The sequence below is a fragment of the Miniopterus natalensis genome, chromosome 2 (assembly GCF_054644295.1).
Source record: "Miniopterus natalensis isolate mMinNat1 chromosome 2, mMinNat1.hap1, whole genome shotgun sequence".
NCBI lineage: Eukaryota > Metazoa > Chordata > Mammalia > Chiroptera > Miniopteridae > Miniopterus > Miniopterus natalensis.
Window position 1 is genome coordinate 25723320 of NC_142082.1, and position 26778 is coordinate 25750097.

The window sequence follows — 26778 nt, forward strand, 5'->3', positions numbered from 1 at the left end:
TGGTTGTGAAGAAGTGGGTAGGAGGGGAGTGAGGCTGGAATCCTGATACCCATCAGAAGGGCAGGAGTTATGGAAAAGGGGGGCCTTAAGGAAGCAAGAAGTGTCCACCAGGACTGCCAGGCGGGATAGAAGTAGCAAAGCTGTGCCAAAAGGGCTGGAAGCTGGGTGACTTGGGGGCATAAGATGCTGATATGCTTGAAGAAATGGTGACAGGAAGTAGGAAATGGGGCCACCTAGAGAGGTCAAAGCAGGAGAGGTGCTCAGACAGTCATTCCTGAAGACTGGTAGCAGACTGCCAAGGAAGGGAACAGGGCAAAAACAAGAGGATGGGGAGTAGGGGGAGGTCACAGTGTGCTTGCTCTGTTTTGTAAGATGCAACAGAGGTAAAGCAGTGTGGGCCGAGGGGATCCCCCCATGTTTGCGTGAGAATGTTACCTTATCTGTGGACGTGAGCCTGCAGAAGAAAGAACCATTGTTGGGAATGCGCCAAGGTGGTCAGAGCATGGATCAGGGGTCTTTGAAAGAAGCAACATTTTGTCTTTCAAAAGCAAAATGATGCGAACTGAGCTGAAAGCTGGAAGAATTTTCCCAGAACCAGCACGCTAGGAAAGTTGGCAGAACTGGCATTTGGGGTTATGCTTACTTGAGCACTAAGTTTCCTATAGTCTTGTAGGATTTGGAGAGGCATAAAAATGGACAGACCAATATCCTCAATTTAGGGGCAAACGTGTTCCACAAATTACTTTCCAAGCTCCCTGTTTAGCCCTCAGATGGAACACTCCTGAAAAACCAATGTTAAGCTCCCAGCCTGGTTCACAAAAGCCCTGGCAATGGAATGCTGAGAATATTATTTTTACAACACATAGCAGTGGCTTGTGGGTACTTTTCTGGAGAAAGAGCGTTTGGAGTCCTAGAAAGACATTTCCTCAAAGGTGGGCTGGCCAGGGTGGAATGGGTTCCTGGGCACAGGAAGGTGGTCACGTGACATTTACAGAGAAGCTGTCTTTCTGATTCTCCTGATTGCTTACTGTTCTGAGACCATTATATTAAAAAGGACCCTTGTGCCCAGCTGGCGTGGCCCAGTGGTTGAACATTGGCCTATGAGCCAGGAGATCACAGTTCAGTTCCCAGTCGGGGCACATGCCCAGGGTTGTGAACTCCATTCCCAGTAGGAGGTGTGCAAGAGGCAGCCAATCAATGACTCTCTCATCATTGATGTTTCTATCTCTCCCTCTCCCTTCCTCTCTCTGAAATCAATAAAAATATATTTTAAAAAATTAAAATAAAATAAAAAGGACCCTTATGATTTGGAGGACTAAGGTTACAAAAGTACCTTAAATCTCAAAGTATCTTAAATTTCCTTTTATTTCACCACATTTCCAATGCAAAATTCAAAACACAGCTTAGGTAAATTTTCAATGGCCTCCCAGATACGGAAAGCAGTTTAGGCACGGTTTGCATGACATAATTCTGAAATCCTCAGTGTGATGGTGAGCAGGGCGGAAAGAGATACAATTCAAAAGCAGGGCAGCCCTGGAGCACCAAGAGAGGAAGGGCTCACACACAGCTTTTGTTTGGTTGTGCTTTCCCTCCGGAGCAAAAGGCAGATGAAGCTGCCTGGTCATTTGGGGAGAGTACTGAGAGTTGACTCATGCTCCCGAGATTCTGGACACAGCTTTAGGGAGGAGGCAGCCAGAGGAGGGAGCCCCTGTGTCTGCCATTTGGGGAGTGGTGCAGATGCCTGAGCTGTTAACCCCAAGTCACCCCAGATGGCAGTCCTACAGGGTGCAGCACATTCCTCCACCTGCGGGGCTGTACTAGCCAGGGCCAGCCAGTTCTTCTGACACCTGGCTCCCTGCAGTTGCAGTTCTCCTAGGCCCGCTGGCAGCAGTTGGGGTTAGGTGGAGAAGGGGGCCAGGAAGGTCTGTTTGGGGAGACAGGAAGGGACAGACCTTCCTGGCCCCCTTCTCCACCTAACCCCTAAGGTCTGAACTGTAGGCTGAAGGAGAGCAAATAAAAAAATAAGAATTGCTTTTTATGCATAAGGCAAGTGAAAAAGGGGCCACATGTCAGAACTCTGGCCTTTGGACCTGCTGGGCACTGAGGTTTGAAGGAACCTTGGAAGAATCCACACTGGATTGTCTCCTCCAGCCGTTACTCTGGGCCTCAGAGGCCTGGAGGTTGGGAGGACGGCCGCCGCCGGTCCAGCCAGCGCCGCGTGGCCCCAGGCCCCTGGATCTTGCCGCTGGCTCTGCCATCTCTCCATCCCCCTAGTCCTGTAGCCCGGAGGGCCAGCGCACACACCCCTCCACTGCAGGGCCCCCCATCCCGCCCCTGAGCCCCCATCCTGCTCTGCGCCCCCCCATCCAGCTCCCCCGGCACCCTCATCCAGTTCCTTGGGAGCCCTCATCCCGCCAGGGCGCCCCCACCCCGTCCCCTCAGTAACCCCCCCTCCCCCCGTTCCCACCTCCCATCCTCCCACCCTGCACTCGGTCCCTCGATTCTGTAGCTCACAGCGCCTTTTCCCTCAGGCCTGCGAGGCGGGGGGGGGGGGGGGGGGGGGGGGGGGGAAGGGGGCGCCAGCAGCCAACCGCTACGCCCCGCGCAGGGGCCCGGGAGCAGGTGCAACCCCGCGCCCCCTCCGCCTCGTTCCCGGGCCCCAGCCGCCCCACCCCGCCTTCCTCCTGGGCCGAGGCTGAATTCCAACATTGCTCACCGCACCCCTCCCCCAGCACTGTCTCCCCTCCCCTCCCCTCTCCCCCTGCCCCTCTTTCCAGCACCGCCCTTCTCCCCCCCCCCCCGCCCCCGCCCTGGCACCGCCCCCAGCACCGCCCCGCCCCTCCCCCACTCCTAGCACCGCCTCCCCGCGCCGGGGGCTGTGGAAGGACTCCAGCTGCCCAGAGTCCATGTAGGCGGGCCTGGCACCCCCACCCTGCCGACGTCTGGGAGCTTCTGGGCGGCTACCCCCCTCCCCTGCATGGAGCCCGCGGAGCGCGCGCAGGCGGCTCGGGACCGGGTACCCAGGTGGGTGCGCAGGGGCCCGGATCCCCCTTGACCAACCTGGGGGTGCGGGGATGAGGGTGCGGGATTGAAAGATGCGGAATGGGGTGGGGCGGGATTTGGGGGTGCGGGAAGTGGGACGGTGCGGCGGTGGGGGTGCCAGCGCTTGCACGTCCCTGGGCAGGGGTGCGTCCCCGCTGCTCTTGGTCCACCTTTCCTTTCTGCGTCCGGGGGGAGGGTCCAGGGCACGCCCCCCCCTCGCAGTTGGTCGCGGCGCAGGACCTGCCCCCGCCCCCACACGGAGGGGAGGCGAGAGGGGGGACCCGGGGGGAGGGGGACCCGCGGGTGGGGGCTTGGGAGAGGACCCTGGGAGGACCTTGGGGCAGGACCCTGGGCAGGGCCCGGCGGCTCTGTGCTCGGCCAGCCACATGCATGCAGAACTTTATTCTGGGGCTCTAGGGTTTTTCTTTTTGTATTGCAGGATTGATCCATATGGGTTTGAAAGGCCTGAAGATTTTGATTATGCAGCTTATGAAGAATTTTTTTCCACCTATCTGGTGATACTCACTAGAAGAGCAATAAAATGGTCTAAACTTCTAAAGGGAAGTAGTAGTGTCCAGAAAAGTATGACAGGTGAGTTTGGAACTTGATCCAACACCCACTTGACAAACAGGTCACTGGCTGACAAATGCTCCTGGGAGGAGATCGGTTCAGGATTCCTTAGACTCCTAACCCAAGGGGGCTGCTTGAGTCTGGCATCTTTCCTAGGGATCCAGAGATTGGGAAGTTACAAGGCAGGTCTGTGTCCTAGGTAAGCTCCAAGTTGAGGCTTGAAGCTTTGAATTCAGCTAGAACTTGCACTTTCAAGGTACAGGGAAGTCCTTTCTTTCCTTTGAGATGGGCCTGCTTGCTTTCCAGAAGAAAATTGGTTTCCTGGTTTTCAAAATGCGATTGGCCAGGGCACTCCACTTGTCCAGGCCTGTGACAAAGCCCTCCCTGCTTCCTTTACCCAACTCCTTCTCACCGTTCTCCCACCCCAGCATCTTCCCTCCCTCACTCTAGGCCTGGTGCCTCCTCCCTTGGGCCTCTTCTCTGTTCCTTCAGCACACCTCCAGTTTGCACCTGCCTCTCCTTGGGGTTCTTCCCAAGCCCCTCCCAACCTCGCTACCTGGGCTTCATCTTTTTCTGGTGTTGACTGGAATGCCACTTCCATTAGCTCCTCTCTGGAATGGCACACCACACATCTTCCTGAGCTCCTCTCTGGAATGGCACACCACACATCTACACATCCACATGCTTTTTACCCCTTCTCTGCTTATTTTCTTCTCACTGTCTAGTGCAGATCTGATTTATTTTATCATTTGTTTTCCCTGCTGGAATCAAATAACCTTCTCTGCTAGCAGGGATTGGCCAGGATAATTGCTTCAGTATTTGTTAGATGAATAAATGAAGTGTTTAGTTGGTACCTGCTGGGTAGGTAGAAGGGTGTTGGTAAGAGTGTGCCCCTTCGTGGTAGTTAAGGGAACTCAGATAAATGGGGCAGAGAGGCGTGTAGGGGTTTCCTTAAATAGGACATTAATGACAATTAAGGGGTGAGGACAGGGGTTAGCTGCAAGGAACAGAGCTGTGTGACCTGAGTATTAGGCATGTGCTTAAAAAGGGCCAGAGATGGAGCCAGGGACCCTGCATGGGGCCTCATGTAGCCACACATCATCACATGGACCAGGCAGACAGAAGCCAGCTGTAAAAGGCTTTTGAGCAAGGGGGTGAAGAGATCACTGTTTGCTTTTAAAGCAGTTAAAATAGGGTCCAAAGTAGTTGCTTGAGAAATATTTATGGAGTCAACTGAGAGGGTTGGGTGTAGACAGGTGGATCTGGGACCTTGCTGTCCCATAAGGCAGGGGTCAGGAGGCTGTCCTAGGACACCGGACAGCCCTCCCTCCTCAAGACTATTACTGATGGGGGTGCTTAGTAAAAACTCAGGTAGCTCGGCTGGAATGGCTCAGTTGGTTGAGCGTCGTCCTATGCACTGAAAGGTTGCTGGTTCGATTCCCGGTCGGGGCACATACCTGGGTTTTGGGTGCCATCCCCAGTCGGGGCACATACATAAGGCAGTTGATTTATGTTTCTCTCTCCCCCTCTCCCTAAGCATGTCCTCAGGTGAGGATTAAACAAACAAATTCAGGTAAACAAGCATTTCACAAAATCCACTCGAAGGGACGTTAAAGTTGGTCGTTTGTCGCTTTTCAGACCCTTGAAGCTAATAACATCCTGAGTACCATCCTACATGAAACATGCACTGATGAAACATGTCCATCTCTGCGTGGCCCCTGAGTGTTAATGTGTTTCCAGCAGCACATCTGCCTTTAATTTTTTCTTCTGATTTATTCTTAAAAGTTGACTGGTCTTTTTGTTTAAAAAAAGTTACAAACAAATATTTTAAAATAAACATAATTTATGTGCATGTAAAATGCCTTAATGATACTAAAAGATGTAAAGTGACATTAAGGTTTTCTCCTGCCCCAGACCCCTACAAAGGTGACCACTGGTGACTGTCCTTATGTCTCCCCCAGGAACAGGGCGTGCACACACATGTGCACATGCATGCACTCACGTGTACAAATCCTGCAACCACACCCATGGGTCTACAGTTTGCTTTTTTTAAAAAATAGATTTTTACTGATTTTGGAGAGGAAGAGAGAGGGGGAGAGAGAGAGAGAGAAACATCGATCAGTTGCCTCATATACGCACCCTGAATGGGGGTCAAACCCACAACCTGGGTATGTGCCCTGACTGGGAATCAAACTGGTGACCTTTCGGTGTACAAGCTGACGCTCAACCCACTGAGCCACACCAGCCAGGGCTGCAGTCTGCTTATATTGCAGGAGAAGGCCTCCCGTCTAACATGATTAACTCTGGACTACTGACCCAGAGGTCAGTTAAAGCAGAGAATCACTATAAGTTGTATGTGTGTTGCATAAACCTTTTGTTTTTACACAAAACACAGTCACATACTCATTCTGCCATCTTTGATTTTGTCATTTGATTCTATCCTATCATCTCCTTTCCTTTGAATAGAGTGGGTCCACTAACATAAATTTTGTATCTTTCCTGTGGAAACCACTCTCTCAATTCATCACCTCTGTTTTCCAGCATTGGGGTTTTTTCCAAGTAGAGCAGGAATAAAAGCAGTCCGAATACAGACTCCTTCCGGAGGTTAATTCTTTCCCCCATCTTGCAATTGTCTTACACGCCACTCAAAGATTCTGTTTTGCTTTTGCTTCGAGCACCTGTCTCTTTCAACTCTTTCTAAAAATTCAGCTTGGTTTTTATTGAAATAACAATTCTTCCTTTCTTGCTTTAATATTTATTTGATTTTTATAATGTTAGTGGAACTGTGTGGTTATGGTAACAGGTATCATTGGATAGCAGGTTCAAGAGCAAATATATTCAATTCCTGGTGAGCCTTCAGCCTGGGGGATGGGAGTCAGTGTCAGGGTGAACTGGAGCGCCTAGTGGCCTGATATTGTTTCAGGAAATGAGGACACAGATTAGTTCAGCGAGAGCGTGTGGTGTGGCCTCGCTCTGTTCTGTGATCCAGGGTGTTGCTCGTGGAGCTCCGTGTATTTTCCGGGTGTGACAGTCAGGGAAGCAGTTAGAGAGTAGCTATCCGGCATAAACACGACTGGACAAGTTATCCAGAAATGGGAACCGAGTTTTTCCCTGCCGTGTATTCTAGGCTGACTGTAGTGTACTGAGATACATGACTCGGGGAAGAGATGACATGGTAAGGGATTTTGGTCCTGCAGTGACCAAGGAGCTCAGCCTCGGAAGCCCATCCTTGAATGTTGGCAGGCACACCTTGAAATCTCCCTTTGATCCTGTTTTTTCACCTTATCTTGCTCTTTTGGTCCTACTGTGTTTTTTTTCTTTGGGGAAGATTTTCATCTGTATTGCCTGTCTTAAGGTCTCCAATAACACAAGTATCTACAAATCTTGACAGTCAGCATATGTTCAGATAACTTATGCTGCTTGATTATGCTATTTGTGGATATGATGAATATTTTTCTTTTTCTTTGCCTACAGCAAATATCCAATAGGACCCCTTAAGATAGCTTGCTCTTCCTCCCTCAACCTTGAAGATCAGGTTCAACAGACTTAGTCCTACCTTGACCTAGCTCCTATGCTAATTCTGTTTACTTCCCATCTTGATGTGAAGGGACTCCACAAGGGAAAAAGCATCGTGGCCATTTGCTTCCTCTAGATCTCCCTCCTAGTGGCTTAGAAAATCAGCACCATCTAAATTAGAAATAAATTACAAAAACATATTTTTAAAGACAAATACAAAAAACCCTGGAAATTTGCTTAACTTTATTAGGGCACACAGTTGGAAGTTAATTCTCTGGGGTCCAGCTTCTTTTTTTAAAAAATTTTCTCACTGTTTTTCCTTTATATTTTGTTCTTCTACAAACGTCAGCAATGACCTGTGGGTGAGCCCTGCCCTTGGGAAAGTGTCGGTCTCTGAGGCCAAGTAAACTATTTTCATTCTTTGCTGAAGAAATATTGCAAATTCAGATAACAAACATCAAAAAGTAGCAAAAGCATTTGTTCTCCAACTTGAGCTCTGACTATATTTCTGGTACTAGGGTGAATGCTCTATTTCTATTTTATGGATGAGAAAACTGAGACCTGCTCAAGATTTGGGGCTAGGAAGTCACAATAGAGCCAATGTCTAACTCCACAGTGAGGGGTTTAACTATTTGGTGCTTTCCCTTATTTTATTTTATATTTTAATATTACTTTTTAGAATTTATAGTGAAATTCACTCTTATTGATGTATTATTTTATGAGTTGAAAAAAACCCATAAAGTCACATAACCTCACCACAAGCAGGATTCAAAGCAGTTCATCACCTTCAGAATTCCCTTCTGCTACCCCTTTGTGGGCAGTCCCCATCCCCACCTCAGGCTATCCCTGATCTCTCCATTCCTGTAGTTCAGCCATCAAAAGATGTCCTGTAAATGGGATCACATACCTTGTAGCCTTTGGAGTCCAGCTTCTTTCAATTATCAATGTATTTAAGATGCATCCATGATCTTGGATGTATCAGTAGTTTATTCTATAATGCTGAGCAATATTTCATTGTATGGTATACTACAATTTATTTTTTTATCTGTTCATCAGTCAAAAGACATTTGGGATGTGTAAAGCCAGTATTATAAATATTCACCTACAATATATGTGGACAGGCACATATTTTGCATGAACTTAAGTTTTCATTTCTCTTGGGAAAATACCTAGGAGTGAGAATCCTGGGTCATATGGTAACTGTATGTTTAATTTGTAAGAAATCGCAAACTGTTTCTCCAAAGTGGGTGCGCAATTTTGCTCTTCCACCATCAATGAATGAGAGTACCTGCTGGGTCACATTCTTTCCAGCACATAATATTTTGGTATTTTTTATTTTGGCCATTCTTTGTTGGAAAGACTATTCTATATCTGCATTGAATTTCCTTTGCAACTTTGTCAAAAAACAATTCTATTTATGTGGGTCTTTCTGAATTTTTTCTTATATTCCATTAATCAATGTATATATCCTTTCACTAATACCACACAGTGTTGTTTATTGTAAGTCCATGGTAAGCCTTAAAATCAGATAGTGTGACTCCTCCAATTTCATTTCAAAATTGTTTTGGTTCTTCTAGTTCCTTTGCCTTTCCACATAAATTTTAGAATAGCTTGTCATTGTCAACTAATGGAACATTAATAAGCATTACATTGAATTTATAGATCAATTTGGGAAGAACTGACATCTTAACAATATTGAGTCTTCCAGTCCATGAACATGGGATATATGGTATAGCTCTCCACTTATTTAGGTCTTCTCTGACTTCTCAAAATATATATGCAGATATTTTGTTAGGTTTATGCCACAGTACTTCTCTTTTTATTTTTGATGCTATTGTAAGTTATACTGTTTTTAATATTTTCATTTCAGTTGCTTGTTGTTAGTGTGCAGAACTACCATTGATTTTTGCATGTCCTGTCCTTTGGCTACCATCTAAGAATAGACCCCACCTGCTTTGGGACTGACCCTTCCCCTTGCTGGTCAGCAGAGAATGATTAACAACTCTTTCAGGGTGTTCCTGGTTACGTTGTCCTCCAAGGGGTCGTGAGACCCAGAGCCAAACTTCAGTATAAATCATACTAAATTGGAGGGAAGGTCAGACTGAATTATTAGCGTCTTTGATAGACTTAAAAGTAAAACAAAGCTTATGCTTTTCATGTTCCCATACAGTATAAATAGACTGAGTATGGAGATGTTCTTGCTGAGGCGTGATCCTCCAATGTGCACCTAAATTGGCAAAGAGGGTTTCTTAAATTTTCTTTGGCTTTTGGTGGATGATCTTAGAGTCTGTTCTTTCCCTCTTCTGGGTCTTCCCTTGTCATTCCCCATCATTATGCAAATATTTAGTGTGCATTTACTGCCTCCACATGCCCTTCTGGAGTGGGCAGGTGCAGGAGGCTTGGCCTCTGGGAGCTTCCATTTCAAAGCGCTCAGGCACAGATATCATCAGCTGTGGGTCACCTTGGAGTTTGAGTTTAAGGATTTATCAATAGTGCTTTTCCTGACTGTAACCTAGAATGTTATTGCTATAATTTTTTTCTGTTAAATACAGTTAGATTTTTTTTTCTTTTTATGGCAGCTTGTGGAATTTCACTAATTGCATTAGCTTTTATTTTTACCTGAAGTGTGGTTTCTCTTAAAATAATGGTGACATGCCCGGCCGGGCGTGGCTCGGCGGTTGAGCGTTGACCTAGTATCCAGGAGATCATGGTTCGATTCCCGGTCAGGGCATATGCCTGGGTTGTGGGCTCAGTCCTCAGTCGGGGGCAAGCAGGAGGCAGCCTATCAGTGACCCTCTCATCATTGTTTCTATCTCTCTCGCTCCTTCTCCTTTCCTCTCTCTGAAATCAACAAAGATATATTTAAAAAAAACATAATGGTGTTTATAATATAATATCAAAGGAAAACAAAACTGAATATTTTCTTTGAAAATGAACTGTTTGGGGGATTAAATTCAGGTCATTAAAAGTGTAACATAGCACTGCTGGGCTTGCTGTAATTAATCTGAATGTTAATCTTACAAATCTTTTCCATTTCGTGATAAATTATTGAAATTAATTGAGGTCACTCATGGTTTTTGGCTTATTTTCCTATATGTTTCTATGGGCATTATAAAATTACTGATTACCTTCTCACATATTTATTTTCAATAAAAATATTCCTCCCAAATGCAGTAGTTCTCAACTTACAGAGATTTGCTGAAAACAGGACAAGAGCATCTGCAGCTGAAGCACATTGCTCCCAGCCGGGTGCTTCACACAAGCTCACGGCTTGGAGAGCTGCTGTTCTCAGCTGCCCTCTGACTGGTCTTGGCCCCCAGAGGGCTTTCCAGAACACCCATGTGACCTTGTCCCCGCTATTTCACCATCACCTCCAGGAGGACAGTCCATCTGAATCTGGCATACTAGGGTCTCTGGGTCTGTCCCTGCCCTTGTGGCTCTACTTTAGCTCCCAGGACCATCTGAGGGTCTCTTCCTGCTTCATGTCCCTTCACTTAATGTGACTTCTGTCCCTCCAGCTTTCCTGGCGTTTCCTTCCTTGTGAAGTCCCTGGGTCACAGTGATTATTCCTGGCCCAAGCTGCTCCCAAGCAGGGGTTTGGGGCTGGGCCTGTGGCTTACTGTCTTCACACTCGTGGCGTCTGGCGCAGTTTGCGTGGTGGGTGGCGAGGGAGCACCAGAGGATGGACCTCAAAGCCCCTGTCTGGACAGTGAAGAAGTATCGGGTTATTGCAGCCTCCTGCCTGATTGTGCTCAGTTTGGGAGGGAGAGAGCAGACTGAATTATTAGTGTCTTTGATAGGCTTAAAAATAAAACAAAGCTCATGCTTTTCATGTTCCCATAACAGTATAAATAGACTGAGTATGGAGATGTTCTTGCTGAGGCATGATCCTCCAATGTGCACTTAAATTGGCAAAGAGGGTTTCTTAAATTTTCTTTGGCTTTCGGTGGATGATCCCAAGGGATGGAAGCCCGGGTTGGGCTCCACCATTCTACTTTATGTCTCTAGGAATTTGATGACTCTATCTCAGTTTGGGAGGGAGAGTATATGTACCAGGTACATTTAGGTGGAGATGTATGAAGTTTTGCACCTTTTTAATGTTTGATTTAAGAAGAGAACTGGCGAGCCAAAGGTATTGAAAAGAGTACCATTTGCTCAAAGGCCCCTCTGAGGTTTCTGACCTTGGGAAATGCTTGTCTGCCTTTCTGAAGCTGCCCCTTCTCTTGGTTTCAGTGAAGCGCTACATCCGAAAAGGTGTTCCGCTCGAGCACAGGGCCCGCGTCTGGATGGGGGTGAGTGGCGCCCAGGCCCAGATGGAGAGGAACCCCGGCTATTACCACCGACTTCTCCAGGGAGAGAGGAATGACAGCCTGGAGGAGGCCATCAGGACAGGTGACCCACGGCTTCCATCCCTTGGGTACATGGTGGCCCAGGCAGGAGGAGAAGGAGCGGGAATTATCCCCCAAATTGGGCTTGCACTTAAAGTCTTTGAAGTCATGATGTTGACGAAGAAACAAAACATTGTTAAAGATACACCAACTGATTTCATTTTGAGCTTTCATGAGGGTAGAACAATGTCTTTAATTTATTCAGCAAATATTTGAGCCCCTGGCTAGCTGGTAAGGAAAGTGGTTGTGGAAAGACCAGATTTCTTCCATGAAGAAGCCTCAAGGAGAGTGAGAAAGCCGCTGAGCAAGGCAATGGTAGTACAATCAGATGATCACTGTAAGGGATTTGTGCCTGAAGGAGCACATGGGACTCACAGATACAGCTACACATGTATGAAAACACACCAGAATTTTCTTTCTTTGTGCCAAACTCTAATAATTGTCTAGGGATGCTGATATTTTTGGCCTCTAATCTCTTTTCCCTCCAATTTTCTCAATAGTTACATAGGCTCCCTGGCTCTTAGAAGTTCAAAGTGCTAAAAAAAAAAAATTGTTTAACCTAAACCGAATAATTAGATTTTAAGGAAATACATCTGCCTTTCTGATTTTAACCGTTTCTGAGAACTACAAATTTAAACACAATTAGTTCATTTAAAAAATTCAATTACTCTCAAGTACTGAGAGGTTGGGTTGACTTGTGACAGTGAGAGAATGGTGTGTCCTCAACATAAGGAATGGGGGTCCGTCAGTCCTCGGTGTCTCCTATGCCCAGGGTTGGAACCAGTGGGGGTGCTGAACCCTCCAGCTGCATCCTGATTGCACAGCAAACCAGGGCCAAAGGGCTCCGAACAGAAGCTGTTGCTGGCTTTGCAGGCACAGCCTGGGGACATCACTCAGCATGGTCAGAAATGCTTAGTCAGTTTGGGAAGAGATCTTAGGTCCAAGGGAGGCTGAGCACAGTAAATAAAATAGAATGTTGCTGTTTTGTTTGAAAAATGAATTTAGGGGCTCTGTTTAGTGCCAGCGTTTTTGGATAAATATTTTTTTATTGTGGTAAAATATGCATAATATAAAATTTACCATTTTATCTTCTCAAACTGAAACTCTGTTCCTATTAAACACCAGCTTCCTGTCCCCCAGTACCTGGCATCCACCATTCTACTTTATATTACTTTTTTTTTTAATTGATTTCAGAGAGAGGAATGGAGAGGGAGAGAAACATCAATGATGACAGAATCATTGATCGGCTGCCCCCTGCACCCTCCTGCTGGGGACTGAGCCTGAAACCCAGGCATGTGCCCTGACCAGGAATAGAAATGTGACCTCCTGGAGAAACAAGATGGGGGCGTAGGTAGCAGCTGCACCCACCGCCTCCTGCAACCACATCAGAATTACAGCTAAAATACAGAACAACCATCCTCAGAACCTCCTGAAACCTGGCTGAACAGAAGCCCTACAACCAGGGAACTGAAGAAGCACCGAGACCAGTAGGAGGGGCGGAGACGCAGGCGGATCAGGGCTGAATTGGAGACACACCCAGTGCCGATCTCGGCAGTGGTTTCGAGGAGGAGGGAGGGGTCCCAGCCCCACAGCAGGCCCCTAGACCAGGGCTCCAGGGCCGGGAAGAGATGTCCCCACAGCTCCGGGCTGTGAAACCAGCGGGGACTGTGGCTGAGGGTCACGGAGGCTGCGGGAGCCCCAGGCTTTCCTCTTAAAGGGCCCGGCACGGACTCACTCGGACGCTCCCTCTGAGCCCAGCGCTGGGCAGCAGCTTGAAAGGACCTGGGACACTCAGGGGGGAACTAACCTGTCTGAAATCTGGGCGAGAGCTGGAGGGGCGGCTTCCTCCCAGGCAGAAGGGCTGGCGGAGACCATTGCTCCTTTGCAAGTCCTCCCCGCACACAGCTGGCAGGCAGGCGCCATGTTTGAATCGCCAGCACCTGACTCACACCTTTGGCCCCGCCCCGTGATTCCCGGAGGCCCGCCCCTCCCCACCTGCAGCTCATCCAGGCCATTTCCAGGGGCTTTTCTGTGTAAGTGACCTCTCCAGCTCCATGCTTAGGACTGCCCTAAAATCTCTCAAACAAGCAGCAGCGGGCCCCATACAGCTTGATAAGTGGCCTCAGGCCTGACACTAGCAGCAGCCTCCATTGGCTCATAGCTTGGCCTCTCCTGGGCAAAGCCAAGCCCAGCACAAGTAGCAGCCAACTACGGTTTGCTGTGTAGCTCATGCTGGGTGGCCCTGGGCAAGGCACTGGCAGAGGCTAACTTTGCACCTCCCCGGAGGCCCCAGAGACAGTGCACCTGGTGCTCAGACTTGACCATGCTGGATTACAACCCTACCACATCCATGAGTGACACACTCAAGGGGCACACTTGGTGAACACCAAAGCTCCCCTGAAGTAAATCCTGCTCCATAGGGGTGTCTCCAGCACAGCAGCTCTTTGGCTGTAGTTGCAGCTGGTCCTCACAGCTGATTGGCCTGGGGGCCAATTCCTCCCAGGGATGCCAACAGCAACCAAGGCTCAACTACAACAGGACAGTGCACACAGCCCACACAGGGGAGCACCTAGAAGGCCCAGCTCAGGTGACTGGGGAGGCTGAGCCACTGGACCCTACAGGATACCTACTACTACAAATTCCAGGAGACATAGCAGCTCTACCTAATACATAGGAACAAACACCTGGAAGCAGCCAAAATGGGGAGGCAAAGAAACATGTCACAAAGGAAAGAACAGAAGAAACCTCTAGAAGAGGAACTAAATGAAATAGATCCAAGCAAGCTAACAGATACAGAGTCAGAATTTTGTTTAGAAGGATGTTTAAGCAGACTATTAGGGAAATAACTGAGAAAATTGATAACATCATAAAGTACCAATTTGAAATGAAGGCTACAGGAACTGAAATGAAGAATTTACATGGAATCAACAGTAGCGTAGAGGACGCTAAGAATCAAATGAGCAATTTGGAACATGAGGAAACAAAAAACACCCAACCAGAAGAGCAAAAAAAAAAAAAAAAAAAATCCAGAAATATGAAGATAGCATAAGGAGCCTCTGGGACAACTTCAAGAGGCCCAACATTCGTATTATTGGGGTGCCAGAAGGGGAAGAAAGAGATCAAGGAATTGAAAACCTATTTGAAAAAATAATTACAGAAAACTTCCCCTCTCTGGGGAAAGAAATAGACTTACAAGTCCAGGAAGCACAGAGGGTCCCAAACAAGAGGAACCCAAAGAGCCCACAGCAAGACACATCATAATTAAAATGCCAAAGTTTAAAGACAAAGAGAGAATCTTAAAAGCAGCAAAAGAAAAGCAGTTAGTTACCTACAAGGGAGTACCCATACGACTGTCAGCTGATTTCTCAACAGAAACTTTGCAGGCCAGAAGGGAGTGGCAAGAAATAGTCAAAGTGATGAAAAACATGGAACTACAACCAACATTGCTCTACCCAGCAAAGCTATCATTTAGAATTGAAGGTCAAATAAAGAGCTTCACAGATAAGAAAAAGCTAAAGGAGTTCATCACCACCAGACCAGCACTACAGGAAAAGTTGAAGGGTCTTCTTTAAGAAGAAGCTAATGAACAAAAGTATCTGACAAACTAAATAGATCCAGAGACACTGACTCATGCAACACATGATCATATTTCAGAGGGAAGAGGGAAGGGGGGTGGAGGGTGAGAAGAGATTAACCAAAGAAGTTATATGCATATATGCATAACCCATGGACACAGTTAATAACGGGGTGAAGCCTGGGGAGGGGGTGGGAGCAAAGTGGAGGGTGTCAATTGGGGGAAGAAATGGGACACCTGTAATATACTCAACAATATAGATATATTAAAAAACACACAAAAAAACATGACCTTCTGGTTCATAGGGCAACACTCAACCACTGAACCATGCTGGCCAGGCTCCACCATTCTTTTTGTCTCTAGGAATTTGATGACTCTAAGTACCTGGTATAAGTGGAATCATAGGTATTTGTCTTTGTGTAACTGGTTTATTTCACTGAGTGGCATGTCCTCAAGGTTCATCCATGTTGTAGCATGTGTCAGAATTTCCTTCCTTTTTAAGGCTGAATAATATTTCGTTGTATGTATATACACCATTTTGTTTAAATATTCTTTCAGCCAGGCTTTTCTGGGTGATTCAAATGCATAGCCAGGGTTTACTCCACTCCTTAAACCGGAGACAGAGCCCAGCACCTCACCAGGTAGGGTTTGATACCTCACAGACCATCTTCTGTTTTCACCTTTTGAATAATCCTGTGTCATTAATTTCTCTGCAGATATGAACAGGACCTTCCCAGACAATGTAAAATTTCACAAGAGTGCAGATCCCTGTCTACAGAAGACCCTGTACAATGTGCTGCTGGCCTACGGGCACCACAACCAAGGTGTGGGGTACTGCCAGGTAAGCCCCCAGGAGGGTGAAGATGATTGACACCCTACAGACTTTAAAACAGGGACAATCTTCAGGTGTATGTTAAGTATTCTTTATCAGTCTAGTTCATAAACTCCCTAAGGCATAGCACCTGCACAAGCCATGACTTTAAACATTTCCCGGTTATAAAAGCAGCGAAACCTGTGTGTAATGATTTCCTTTGGTATCACGCTGCAGTGAGAGGAGGTGAAGGGGGAAAGCCGGGAAGCAGGTGGGAAGTAACTTAAGTGAACTGTATTTTCTAGAACACAAAGTAGACAAACAGCATCTTATTGCCTCAGTGCATATTGTGTGTACTTGTGTGTGTGTGCATGTGTGTGTCGGAGGGTGGTGTGGGGATGTTCCTTTGAGGTTATTTTTGGAAGTCAGTCATCCCTGCAATTAAAAGTAATGGTATGCCCGGCCAGCGTGGCTCAGCTGTTGAGCATCAACCTAGGATCCAGGAGATCGGGGCTCGATTCCCGGTCGAGGCACATGCCTGGGTTGTGGGCTTGATCCCCCGATGGGGGACGTGCAGGAGGCAGCCGATCAATGACTCTCTCATCATTGATGTTTCTGTCTCTCTCTCCCTGTCCCTTCCTCTCTCTGAAATCAATAAAGACATATTTTTTAAAAGAAACACCTAATGGTATGCCTCACCACCTGCCACTCTGCCGTCTTGTTTTGGATTCACTGTATGAAGCACACGTGAGGTGGGGAAGAATCATTTCTCGTTTCTCCCTGAACCAGTCTCAGTCTGGAGTGTATCAGAGGGACACTCTTACTCTAACTGGGGAAGCAAGACGAGCCTGAGTTAGCAGCAGCAGCTGTGCCCTCTGTGGGTGCCGCCGGTTATGTCTCTGAGCTCACCAGAGGCCTGTGAGGCCCCAGCGTGGTGTGCCAGGCAGGGTGTTGGCAGGAGCTGCCCGCTTCCTGTTACCAGGAATGCTGCTTGTCGCCATGGCTGCGAGCAGGACCCCACGGCTGTCGCAGAGAGAGGCTTTCCCTGCCTTTGCGGCTGCGTGTGTCTCATGCTCCTGGGGCCTGAGGCTTGTCTAAAGGTTTGCTGAGAGGAGGGTGAGTAGACCCGTCCTGATGGGAAGCTTATACCTTAACAGTCAGGGGCCAGGGCTGCAGGCGCTGGTCATACAGGCCGGGTTGCCAGGAGCGTTTGGGTCCTTAATAAGGTTTGAACAAACGGTTGTGCAGCGGGGTTGCTTTGGCAATTTGCATTTCTGCGTGGTCAGCATGTGACCTGGCTCCGGGCTCAGAGAGGAACTGGGGAAATGGGAGAAGGAGGGAGGCAGATCCTTTTCAAAAGACCAGCAGCAAAGAAGCATCAGAGTTGCTACTCATATTCACCTGAATAATTCCTCAGGTTGTGTTTTTACATTGCTCTGTTGCCTGGAGGCAGTGCCTTAAAAAGGATGAAGCTGGGAAGGGCCAATTCTTCCCAGACAGAATCCCTGCCATTCTCAGCTTTTATTACTGTCATTAACTTGCCCTGAAACAAGGTCTCTGCCTTTTGGAGATGGGGAAGCAGGATGGCTGAGAAATTGTCCTAAGATTATTCTAGTTACTGTATTTATGGTTTTTAAAGCTTTAAAAAAATAAACCGTGCAATTTTAAATATTAGCATGATGTGAAAACTATTGAGTTTTGGAATGCATGTTGGCTTTTGGAATATATATGCATACACGTACACACACACACACACACACACACATTGTATTAACCTCCTGGGGCTGCCATGACAACATACATTAAGCTGAGAGGCATGAACAACAGGAATTGTCTCTCAGCCTTGGAGGCTGGAAGTCTGAGATCAAGACGTGGACAGGGCTGGTTCCCTCTGAGGCTGTGAGACAGAATCTGTTCCAGGCCTCTCCCCCAGCTTCTGCTGGTCTCTTGGAGTTTGTTCCTTGGTTTTTTATTATTATTATTTATTTATTTACTTATTAAAGATGAGGAGCCTTTTATATATTTTTATTTTTTAATTATTATTATTGTTATTTTTTAAACTATATCTCTATTGATTTCAGAGAGAGAAAGGCAGAGAGAGAAAGAGAAACATCAATGATGAGAGAGTCATTGATCAGCTGCCTCCTGCACGCCCCCGACTGGGGATCGAGCCGGCAACTTGGGCACGTGCCCTGACTGGGAATCGAACCCTGATCTCCTGGATCCTAGGTTGATGCTCAACCTCTGAGCCATGCCTGGCCGGGCACGTTCCTTGGCTTTTCGATGCATCACCCAATCTCCACCTTCCTCATCACATGGCGTTCTCCCTATGTGTTCTTTGTGTCCATATTAATATTGTTGGTTGACAAAAGTTGGGTTTTTCCCTTATTATCAGAGAAATACATACTTCTTTTAGAAAATACAGGCAAGCTAAAAAGAAAATAAAAATCATCTGAAACCTAGTCACCCAGAGATGACACTAACTCACAGTTGTCAAGCATCTACCCTACTTGCTCTTCCCCAGGTCTAGCTGCTTCTCTCAGATAAGAAATTCACATACTTCAAATATTTTAGCAACATCTACCCTTTGGCAAGTGTGTGCCATGAATTTCCCAAAACAGCCTCCATCACAAGAATCTCTTTCAACCTTCCCATGTGTCAGGCCATGTTCCTTGATTATGAAATATGGCTATTGGTATAGTTTCCCTTCTGATATATAGAGTTTCTTGCTATTAAATTAACTTTTAGAAACCAGGTGAAAGTTGTATTTTATCATAAGGTTGAAGAGTTTTTGACTTTAGTATTTGGAAGAGTCTCTTTTAATCATTTCCTTTATATTTCTTTTCAGACAACACATTACTACATGTCAGATCCTTAGTATCTCTAAAGTTGTACTTAAAGGTCATTCTAGAATTACCCAAGTTTTAGGGAAAAGCAAGGGGGATGCAAAGTTAGTAGTTAGCAGCCCAATGGTTAGAGAATCTTGTGTTTTAAAACTCGACATGGGTTTGTTTCTCATTTTTCAAATTTCAGGGCATGAATTTTATAGCGGGATATCTGATTCTTATCACAAAGAATGAAGAAGAATCCTTTTGGCTATTAGATGCTCTTGTTGGAAGAATACTACCTGGTATGTCGAAAATTCACATTGCATGCCTTTCACTGTCTTGTTCCTGGTGTTATCAAAATGATTCAGCTAACAAGTCAAGATTTAATGAAAATATAATTGAGTTGTTTGGAAGCTGAGATTTAAAATCTTTTTGCAGTGAGGTTAAAGAGAAGAAAAACATTTCAGATGATCTGCTCCAGCTACAGCGACAGGTCATTTCCACACCTCAGAGCTTGAATTTGGCCAAGTCCAAATTTGGCTTATCTGTCCCTCAGTCTGTACCATTTCTGTTGAGACTCATTGGGCCTTCGTATGTCTTACTGATCCTGAAGTCCGTGAGAGGTTCACTTGGTTATGTGTACGTGTCATTGAGTTTGTGAATGGTCGGAAGATGAAATAAATTGTCAGCTGTTAATATTACTGTTATTAAGGTGAGAATTGTTCTTGTCATACATTTCCAGCTTTCTATGTATTAATTAATATGAATTGTTTTAATTAATAAATAATTTATTTGTTAATAAACATCCACCGATTTGGGTATTGCACAGTGTAGACTGTGAGCTGCAGAGTAGGATCACTTTGGGAAGAGAAGTGGCCAAATCCGTCTGGGTGGGAGAAGACTTGATGGTGGTGATTGGTCACAGTGAGCCTCATGCTTGTCCTGAAAAACCAGCGTGGTTGTGAAGTCCTCATGACTAGTGGATGGGAAGTTACAGGCTTCCCACAGCAGTGAGTCCTGGGTTGGTCTTGTTTTCAGTGTCTGCCTCTGAGTTTCCTTCCTGCTCCTCCCCTCTCTCACGCATCCTCCCTGAGTCAGTCTATACCCACCCCGGGACAGCATCCAGGACTTCTCTGGAGAGCTGGTTCCCATCTCTAGGAACTCCATGTTGAAGACATGAGTATGGTGTGCACATAGCATGTTTCAGGTTCCATGCTAACCTGCGTCTACATTCTCATTTAATCCTCGGAACAGCTATACCACATAGACCCAATTATTAAACCTATTTTATAGAGGAAGACACTTAAGGCCTACATCCCATAGCTGTATGAGGCAGAGCCTGGGTTCAAGTCCACGGCTATGTGGCCCTAAGACTTGACATGTGCCTAACGGAAGAGTGAACCTGAATGGCACCATTAAAGAAAGGAAGGGTATGAAAATATAGAGGGGAAATGGGGGCCCTCCTCATGTCCTGGTGCTGCCACTTAGGGCTCCGGAGTGGGCATGCCAGAGGCATAGCTGGAGCTGCCCATGAGGAAAGGAACAGTGGAGAGGTCCTGAGTGTGAGAAAGGAGCCTGAAGGGCCAGAGGACTCTAGCGGTCTCTGCTTCAACCTGAAGGCCTGAGCTGCAGTGGTGGGGCGATTACGAGGAAGAGGGAGTCAAGACTTTCCAAATAAAATGTTGACAGAGCTTTGTAACATGTTCACCATTTGCTTCAGTTATGTCCAAAGACTGAATTACAGTGAATGTTTATATCCACGATCAGTTCAGTTCTGGGGGCGTGGGAAACATCAGTGAACAAAACAGAAAAGGCCCTGCCCTTGTGGAATTCCCACTGTAGTAAAAGATCAAACAATGAGCAATAGCAATCACAACATGACCCATAATAAATATAATAAATAGGTAAAATATATAGTGTTAATATTCATACACGCAGACCTAGGGAAAAGCCCTGGGACTGAAAATTTACCTCCATAAGTGGAGGGCAGGGACAGACTGAAGACAGTTTATTAAGGGAAACTTACATTCGAGGTATGTGTTCCGCAGCTGCAAGATAAAATGGATCTCTGTGCTACTTGGAAGGTGCCAAAGAATTATGTGGGGTAAAAGGGGGAATAGCAATCGGTACGTGAATACTACCAGGTACAGGAAATTACACGCTTGGCCAGGTCAGGACAACAACCTGTTCCAGCATGTAGCAGGAGCAAGGGAGGGGTACTGATTTATATCAGAATGAATAGCAGTTACGATCCGATAGCTTCTAAAGGGAGTTTGCATAAAGCAACTTCCATTCTGGCCTGGGTCCAGGTCAAGGGACAGAGAGCGGTTGTGTCATGGACCAGTCTCTCCTCCAAGTTAATAAACAAAATTCAACTGAGTAAATATGAAGATCTAATTGGTTTTATTAAACAAGTCGTGAATCAAGTGGCAACTCATAAGTAAAGAGATGCTACGAGGGGTTATACAAGATGAAAGGCTTTTATAAAAAGGAGTACAAGATGAAGAACTCATGAGCAAGAGGAAAATGAAAGTTCATTAAAGCAAAGTAAGAGCTCAGGTGATGACGGCTTCTCATGGGCTGAGCTGTGATGTTTCCGTTGGCTGGGCTTGTTGCTGGAAGGAGAAGAACCTTCCTCCTGCTGGAGTATTAAGCAGTCAAGTGTTGTGGTCTGTAATTGACTTTCTTCTGTTGAGGTCTGCAGTTGAGATCTTGTTTGGGGTAGTTGATCTCATGTGGTGGGGTGTGATAGCTCTCTCTACTGACCTTCCCAGCTCCAGTTTTAGATGAGGTGTCCTTTAATTTTCACAACAGATTATTAGCAGGTGATAGATGCTTAGAAAAGCATAAAAGCAAGACTCCAGATTACTCCTGAAGTGGTAGTGTCATTACAGACACTTATTTTTTAAGTCCGTGAAATGTCATTTCCTATCATTATCAGGTTCAGTCAGACTGAACTGCAGTGCCATCAGGTCTTGATTCAAAAACAAAAGAAAATATCAAATTAAAATGTTAGCCCGGCCGGGCGTGGCTCAGCGGTTGAGCATTGACCTGGGATCCAGGAGATCGAGGTTCGAGTCCCGGTCAGGGCACATGCCCGGGCTGTGGGCTCGATCCCCAATGACTCTCTCGTCATTGATGTTTCTGTCTCTCTCTCCCTCTCCTTTCCTCTCTCTGAAATCAATAAAGATATATTTTTTTTAAATTTTAAAAAATAAATAAAATGTTAAGACTGTGAGAGAAAAAAGGGATTATTCTTGTCCTTGCAGAGCTCTCCAAATGGCAGGGGCAGCTGTGTGTTATGTTCTTTGCATTCTGGTTGCATAAACTAGGCCATTTTAGTGCCACAGTTATCCTGCTTTTAGTTTCTTTTTTAATTATAGAAAAAAATGCAGATATATTCTCAATTTGAAAGTTCAAAAATATAGTAGTGTTTATGGAATAAAAAGTGACAGCCTTCCTTCACTAATACCCCCCTCCCATTTCTCTCCTCAGAGGTAATTATTATCATGTTATCGTCAATATGGTATATGTATTTCCAGAGTTCTTTCTGTGGATTTGTATATAATGAAAGAGTAAAATTTCACAAATGAAAGAGAGTGAAAATTAAAAACAAAACAAAGAACCAATAGAAAAGATGAACTGAGACAAAAGCTGGTTATTTAGAAAAACTGATAAAATAGATAAACCTCTGGCAAGACTGATAGAGAAAATAATGGATAAGGTATTTAGAAATGAAAAAGGTGCTGTAATTTGAAAATCTGTAGATTTTTTTTAACGAATCATAAGACTACAAATAAAATGAAACAAACAGATAATTTTGAAAAAAATACAGTTCAACAAAGTCGACTAGAGAAAATAGAGCATCTGAATGGGCATATGCTCAGATATACAAAAATCTCTTCACAGACATATAAAATCTCAAACTTTGAAGGAACAGATAATTTCTATATGTTTTATAAATCTTGCAGAAAATAGAAAATGATAAACTACCCAACTCATGTTATGAAGCTGGTAAAACCTTGCTGTCATGGGAGTCTCTCTCATGAGCACAGTTATGCAAATCCTAATTTAAATAATAATAACAAATTACCAACTTGAATCTAGGGGTGGTTATGGAGTATTATTATTTTTTTATCTAAAGAGAGTTTATCCCAGGAATGCAAGGATATGGAAGACTTAATTATATGGAAGACTCAAGAGCAAAACCAAGCCAAGAGGGCTTGAAAGAATACTAGAGATTTGTTTTAATGCTATAATAATTAAAATTGTGTGGTATTAGCTTAATGATGTATAAATAGAAAAGAAGCCAGAAATCAACTGGTCTACTGATCTATTAATCTATTAGAATCTATTTGAGATACATCAATTAATGGGAAAGACTATTTGAAATATCACTTGTGACAATGACTGTATGGAAGAAGAAAAAATTAGAACCTTATTTCTATTCCAGATGGATTCAGACTTTTGTGAAAAAGCAGATAGGCACTTTACAAAATAGGAAACCTGAATGGCCAACAAAGTTACGAAGAGATGACAAAAGTTCTCCTGTGAGCGAGGAAATGCAGATTTAAACAACAACGAAGTAGGATGTCAAAGCCAGCATAGCCACCTGATGGCCACCACTTCTAGGCAAGTGACACCCCAGTTTCAGAGCAGTTGAAATGGGATAAAAGTCAGTGTTAGAACAGAAGACAACATTGTGTTATGGACTTCTCCCAAAGGAGGACTTGGAGGCAGAGGCGCCTGTACAGAGCCATGGAACTCATGGTCTTACGTACACTCGCTGGCCTCTTGCCGCTGACCGAGCCCTCCTCAGGCACCACCACCTCTAGTATTGCTGTGTTGTACAAAAGTTAATAGTCACTCAGATAAGGTTTATTTAAAGGATTTCACTTTTACATTAAATGCCTCTTAGGGTCCCAAGTCAACAAAACGGTAGCAGAAAATGGCCATACATGCTAAACTTGGCCTCCATGCATCCACACCCAGAATTCAGTCTCACGCAGACCTCCTGTGACATCAGGCGGCCTCTTCGGGAACCAATGGTGGCTCTCCTGATTAGTTACCACTCAGAACCAGGGCACCCAGTGAAAGGGTGCAAGAGAAAAAGCAGGTTCACTTTGGGGATAGAAGAGGATTCCTGAGCCTTGCAGAGAAGCCTGGCAGGGACCAGGCTCTGAGGCCCTGGTGCTAATGGTGCCCATCTGACTTCAAGAAATGGAGGGGAAAAGCACAATCTTGGGTAATTACTTTGAGTAATGAGTCAGTGCGATAATGAACTAATAATATATTGGCATCCTGAAAAGCTGGTCAGACCTGTTTTCCTTTAAAACACAGGGAAACAGGTTGTTAATTGCTCATCACAGAAATAACCCAGCTCAAGCTAGAAGGTGTGGCCGGGATGAAGACCGATAAAGCACTCTGTGGGGTGAGGCTCACAGCCCCCGAGGAGCGGAGGTGGCACAGGGCGAGGAACACTGGACTCCATCTCAGCTGCACCTGAATGTGTGTTTCATATCTTCTCTTGATTAACTTACATGGGGTCCCCCCCATAGTATTCCATACTCTATGGGGGGACACGTGTTTGCCTTTTCACAGACACTTCATCCCTAGGCTGAAGAGCATTGTTTAGAATTAGACTACATAGGTTCAAATCCCAGGTCTACTACTTAATACTCATGTAGCAATAACCACGGGCATGTATTAAATCTGTACACCCCACCCCCACAGCCTCACCTGCACCCAAGACAGCACCCCCGCACCTGTCCTGGCCCCACAGCACCATTTAGCCTTGTGGTATTCTGACACAGCCATTAGGTTGTCTGCAAAGGTGAATGTCCCCAGGAGAAGCATAACTAGGGGCCCCAGAGAGGCGAGGCCAGTTCAAGGGTTACCTAGGATTTCTCTGTTCCTAGGTAGGTGTGTGTTCTTATGCTCAGACAGTTAGGGGAATGCTGCAGGCGGGGCCTACAAGAAGCTGTGGTTTGTCTCACCTTCAGCATTCAAGGGCAGAATGCATTGAGGAGGGAAAATAGGTATGGAGAGTTTCAGGGATCTTCCCCTGGTGACCGGCTCAGGCCTGTGGCCGTCTGGGGTGTGACTTTGACATCTATTTTTGGAAGCCGCTGTAAGCGTCTCTGTAACCAAGAACAAGGTCCTGCTGTGCTGGCAGCTTAAATGTCCTTCTCGGCAAATCCTCTTACCACTCATGCACCTAAACCTGGCTCCCTCTGAGTTGCCGCTGGTATGACTGGGTTGGCACTCAAGACACTCTTGAAGGGAGCACAGGGAATCTCTTTCTTTCTCCCCAGGTGAACTAGAATATTGCTGAATTAAAAAGGAGAGAGTGAATGGCTCCAAGTTCCAAGAGATAGATGCAAAAATAAACATATGAAAGGGAAATTTTTTTTTAATCCCTGGTATTTTATAACCAAATTGGCTTCTATTAAATTCTTTTTAGTGTACTTTAGTATTAAACATAGTTTATTGTTTAATACTATTGATACCATGTCAATATTTATAACGACTATTTTAACCAAAATATGTAATTGGCAAGAACATCTCATCCCTTTGCTATGGTGAGAGATTGGATCACACATGGGCAGGAGGATGAGACACTGTTGGACAGCATGCAAAATGTGTGCACATTTTTCTGTTTCATTACGTAGATCACCTAGTACTTTTTGTAGCAGAAGTTAAGCATTAAAATTTATTGTAATACATCACACTAACTAGCAAGCTAAAAGTTTTTCTGGCAAGGCAAGTACCTGTTCAAAAGATGGACATGCTGTTGGAAGCATTGGTCGGTCTGTCTGTTGAGCGTGTGGTCACAGAGCTCTAGGGACTGCTGGCTGCCAGCTGGTACCCAGACCCCAGAGATGAGAGAAGCAGAGATACCATGAGGTTGCCTTAGGGGTCGCCCATGGGGTCGTGCTTTCTGTGTTTTGACAGCCCAGGGCCACCAAGCTACTGAACTAGAGTAAAAGGAATTTCATCAAAGCAAGTTGTCAGCCCTCTTTGAGAATGAACACGAAAAATTTTAGATTTAACATTGCCTCTGCCTTTCTGTATTCGGAGTGTTGGGGACATTTGGCCCCTTGTAGAAATTCTGGTAAATATAATGAAGCGTCCTCTGCCCTCAAGTTGGAGAAAGCATGTAGGATTCCGTGAGACTTCAGGGCAGAGAGCCTTCGCCCAGCAGCTCTCTGTGTGGGTGTTCCCATGCACACGAGAGCACACGTGTGGGTTGACAGCATCTGGATGCCCATCAGCCGGGTGCCAGTGAAGTGGGTTATGGCCTATCCCTGCGAAAGCGCCTCACTAGAGGGCAGGCCATGTACACGAAGATGTGGAAAGGTGTTGGGAAAGTGCAAAGGGATGTATGGCAGGGTCCTATTTGCAAGATTTGTCAATGTGTTGTGTGGTATTAAAGTATGGAGGAGGCCCATTAAACTGCTTAGTGATGATTGGTTACTTAGGGGATGACTTTGACTTTTCACCTGATACTCTCTTGTAATGTTCATACTTATCGTATGCATGTATCACCTTCATAAAAAAAAAATAGAGAAATAAATGAAAACCACACCACCACTAAAGAAGGGACAGTATGTTCTGTGCTCAGGGGACCCCAGGATGCTCGGGGGCCATTGACACAATCCTGGAGAAGCCATCACGGTGGAGGCAGCCACTGTCCTCAAAACTCCAAGTCTGCCCCATCAAGGGCACATGCTTCACCAACCAGCTGTGGGATTAGAAATCTGTGAATTAGGACAAATTTTTAAAAATAGTGTTTTATGATACTAATTTGTGTGCCTACACCGTCCACTCTGGGGAGGCTGTGGTGCAAGGGAACAGCATAGAGAGACCACCTGCCTCAAACCTCACCCCTTCCTTACTCTGTGAGGGGTGGCACGATGGCACCTCTCGGGCGCCAGGGCCAGGTTCACGTGTGCCCTCTCCCTTATCCTGTATGACAGGAAAAGGCAGCTGCCATCTGCAGATTTTTAAAGTTTCATTTTTATTGTGATAAAATACACCTAATATCAT

General features: G+C 45.7%; 1 protein-coding gene across 1 annotated transcript in view; it reads left to right on the plus strand.

The window, feature by feature from the left end:
* The first annotated feature begins 2895 nt into the window (after nucleotides 1–2895).
* Nucleotides 2896–26778, plus strand: part of GRTP1 (growth hormone regulated TBC protein 1) — a 29014-nt gene continuing 5131 nt past the window's right edge. The window contains exons 1-5 of the mRNA XM_016212894.2: nucleotides 2896–3024; nucleotides 3482–3633; nucleotides 11362–11520; nucleotides 15807–15931; nucleotides 18935–19031. Of these exons, the coding sequence (XP_016068380.1) occupies nucleotides 2978–3024; nucleotides 3482–3633; nucleotides 11362–11520; nucleotides 15807–15931; nucleotides 18935–19031 (580 nt within the window). The 5' untranslated portion in view covers nucleotides 2896–2977. The remainder of the gene's footprint in view (nucleotides 3025–3481; nucleotides 3634–11361; nucleotides 11521–15806; nucleotides 15932–18934; nucleotides 19032–26778) is intronic.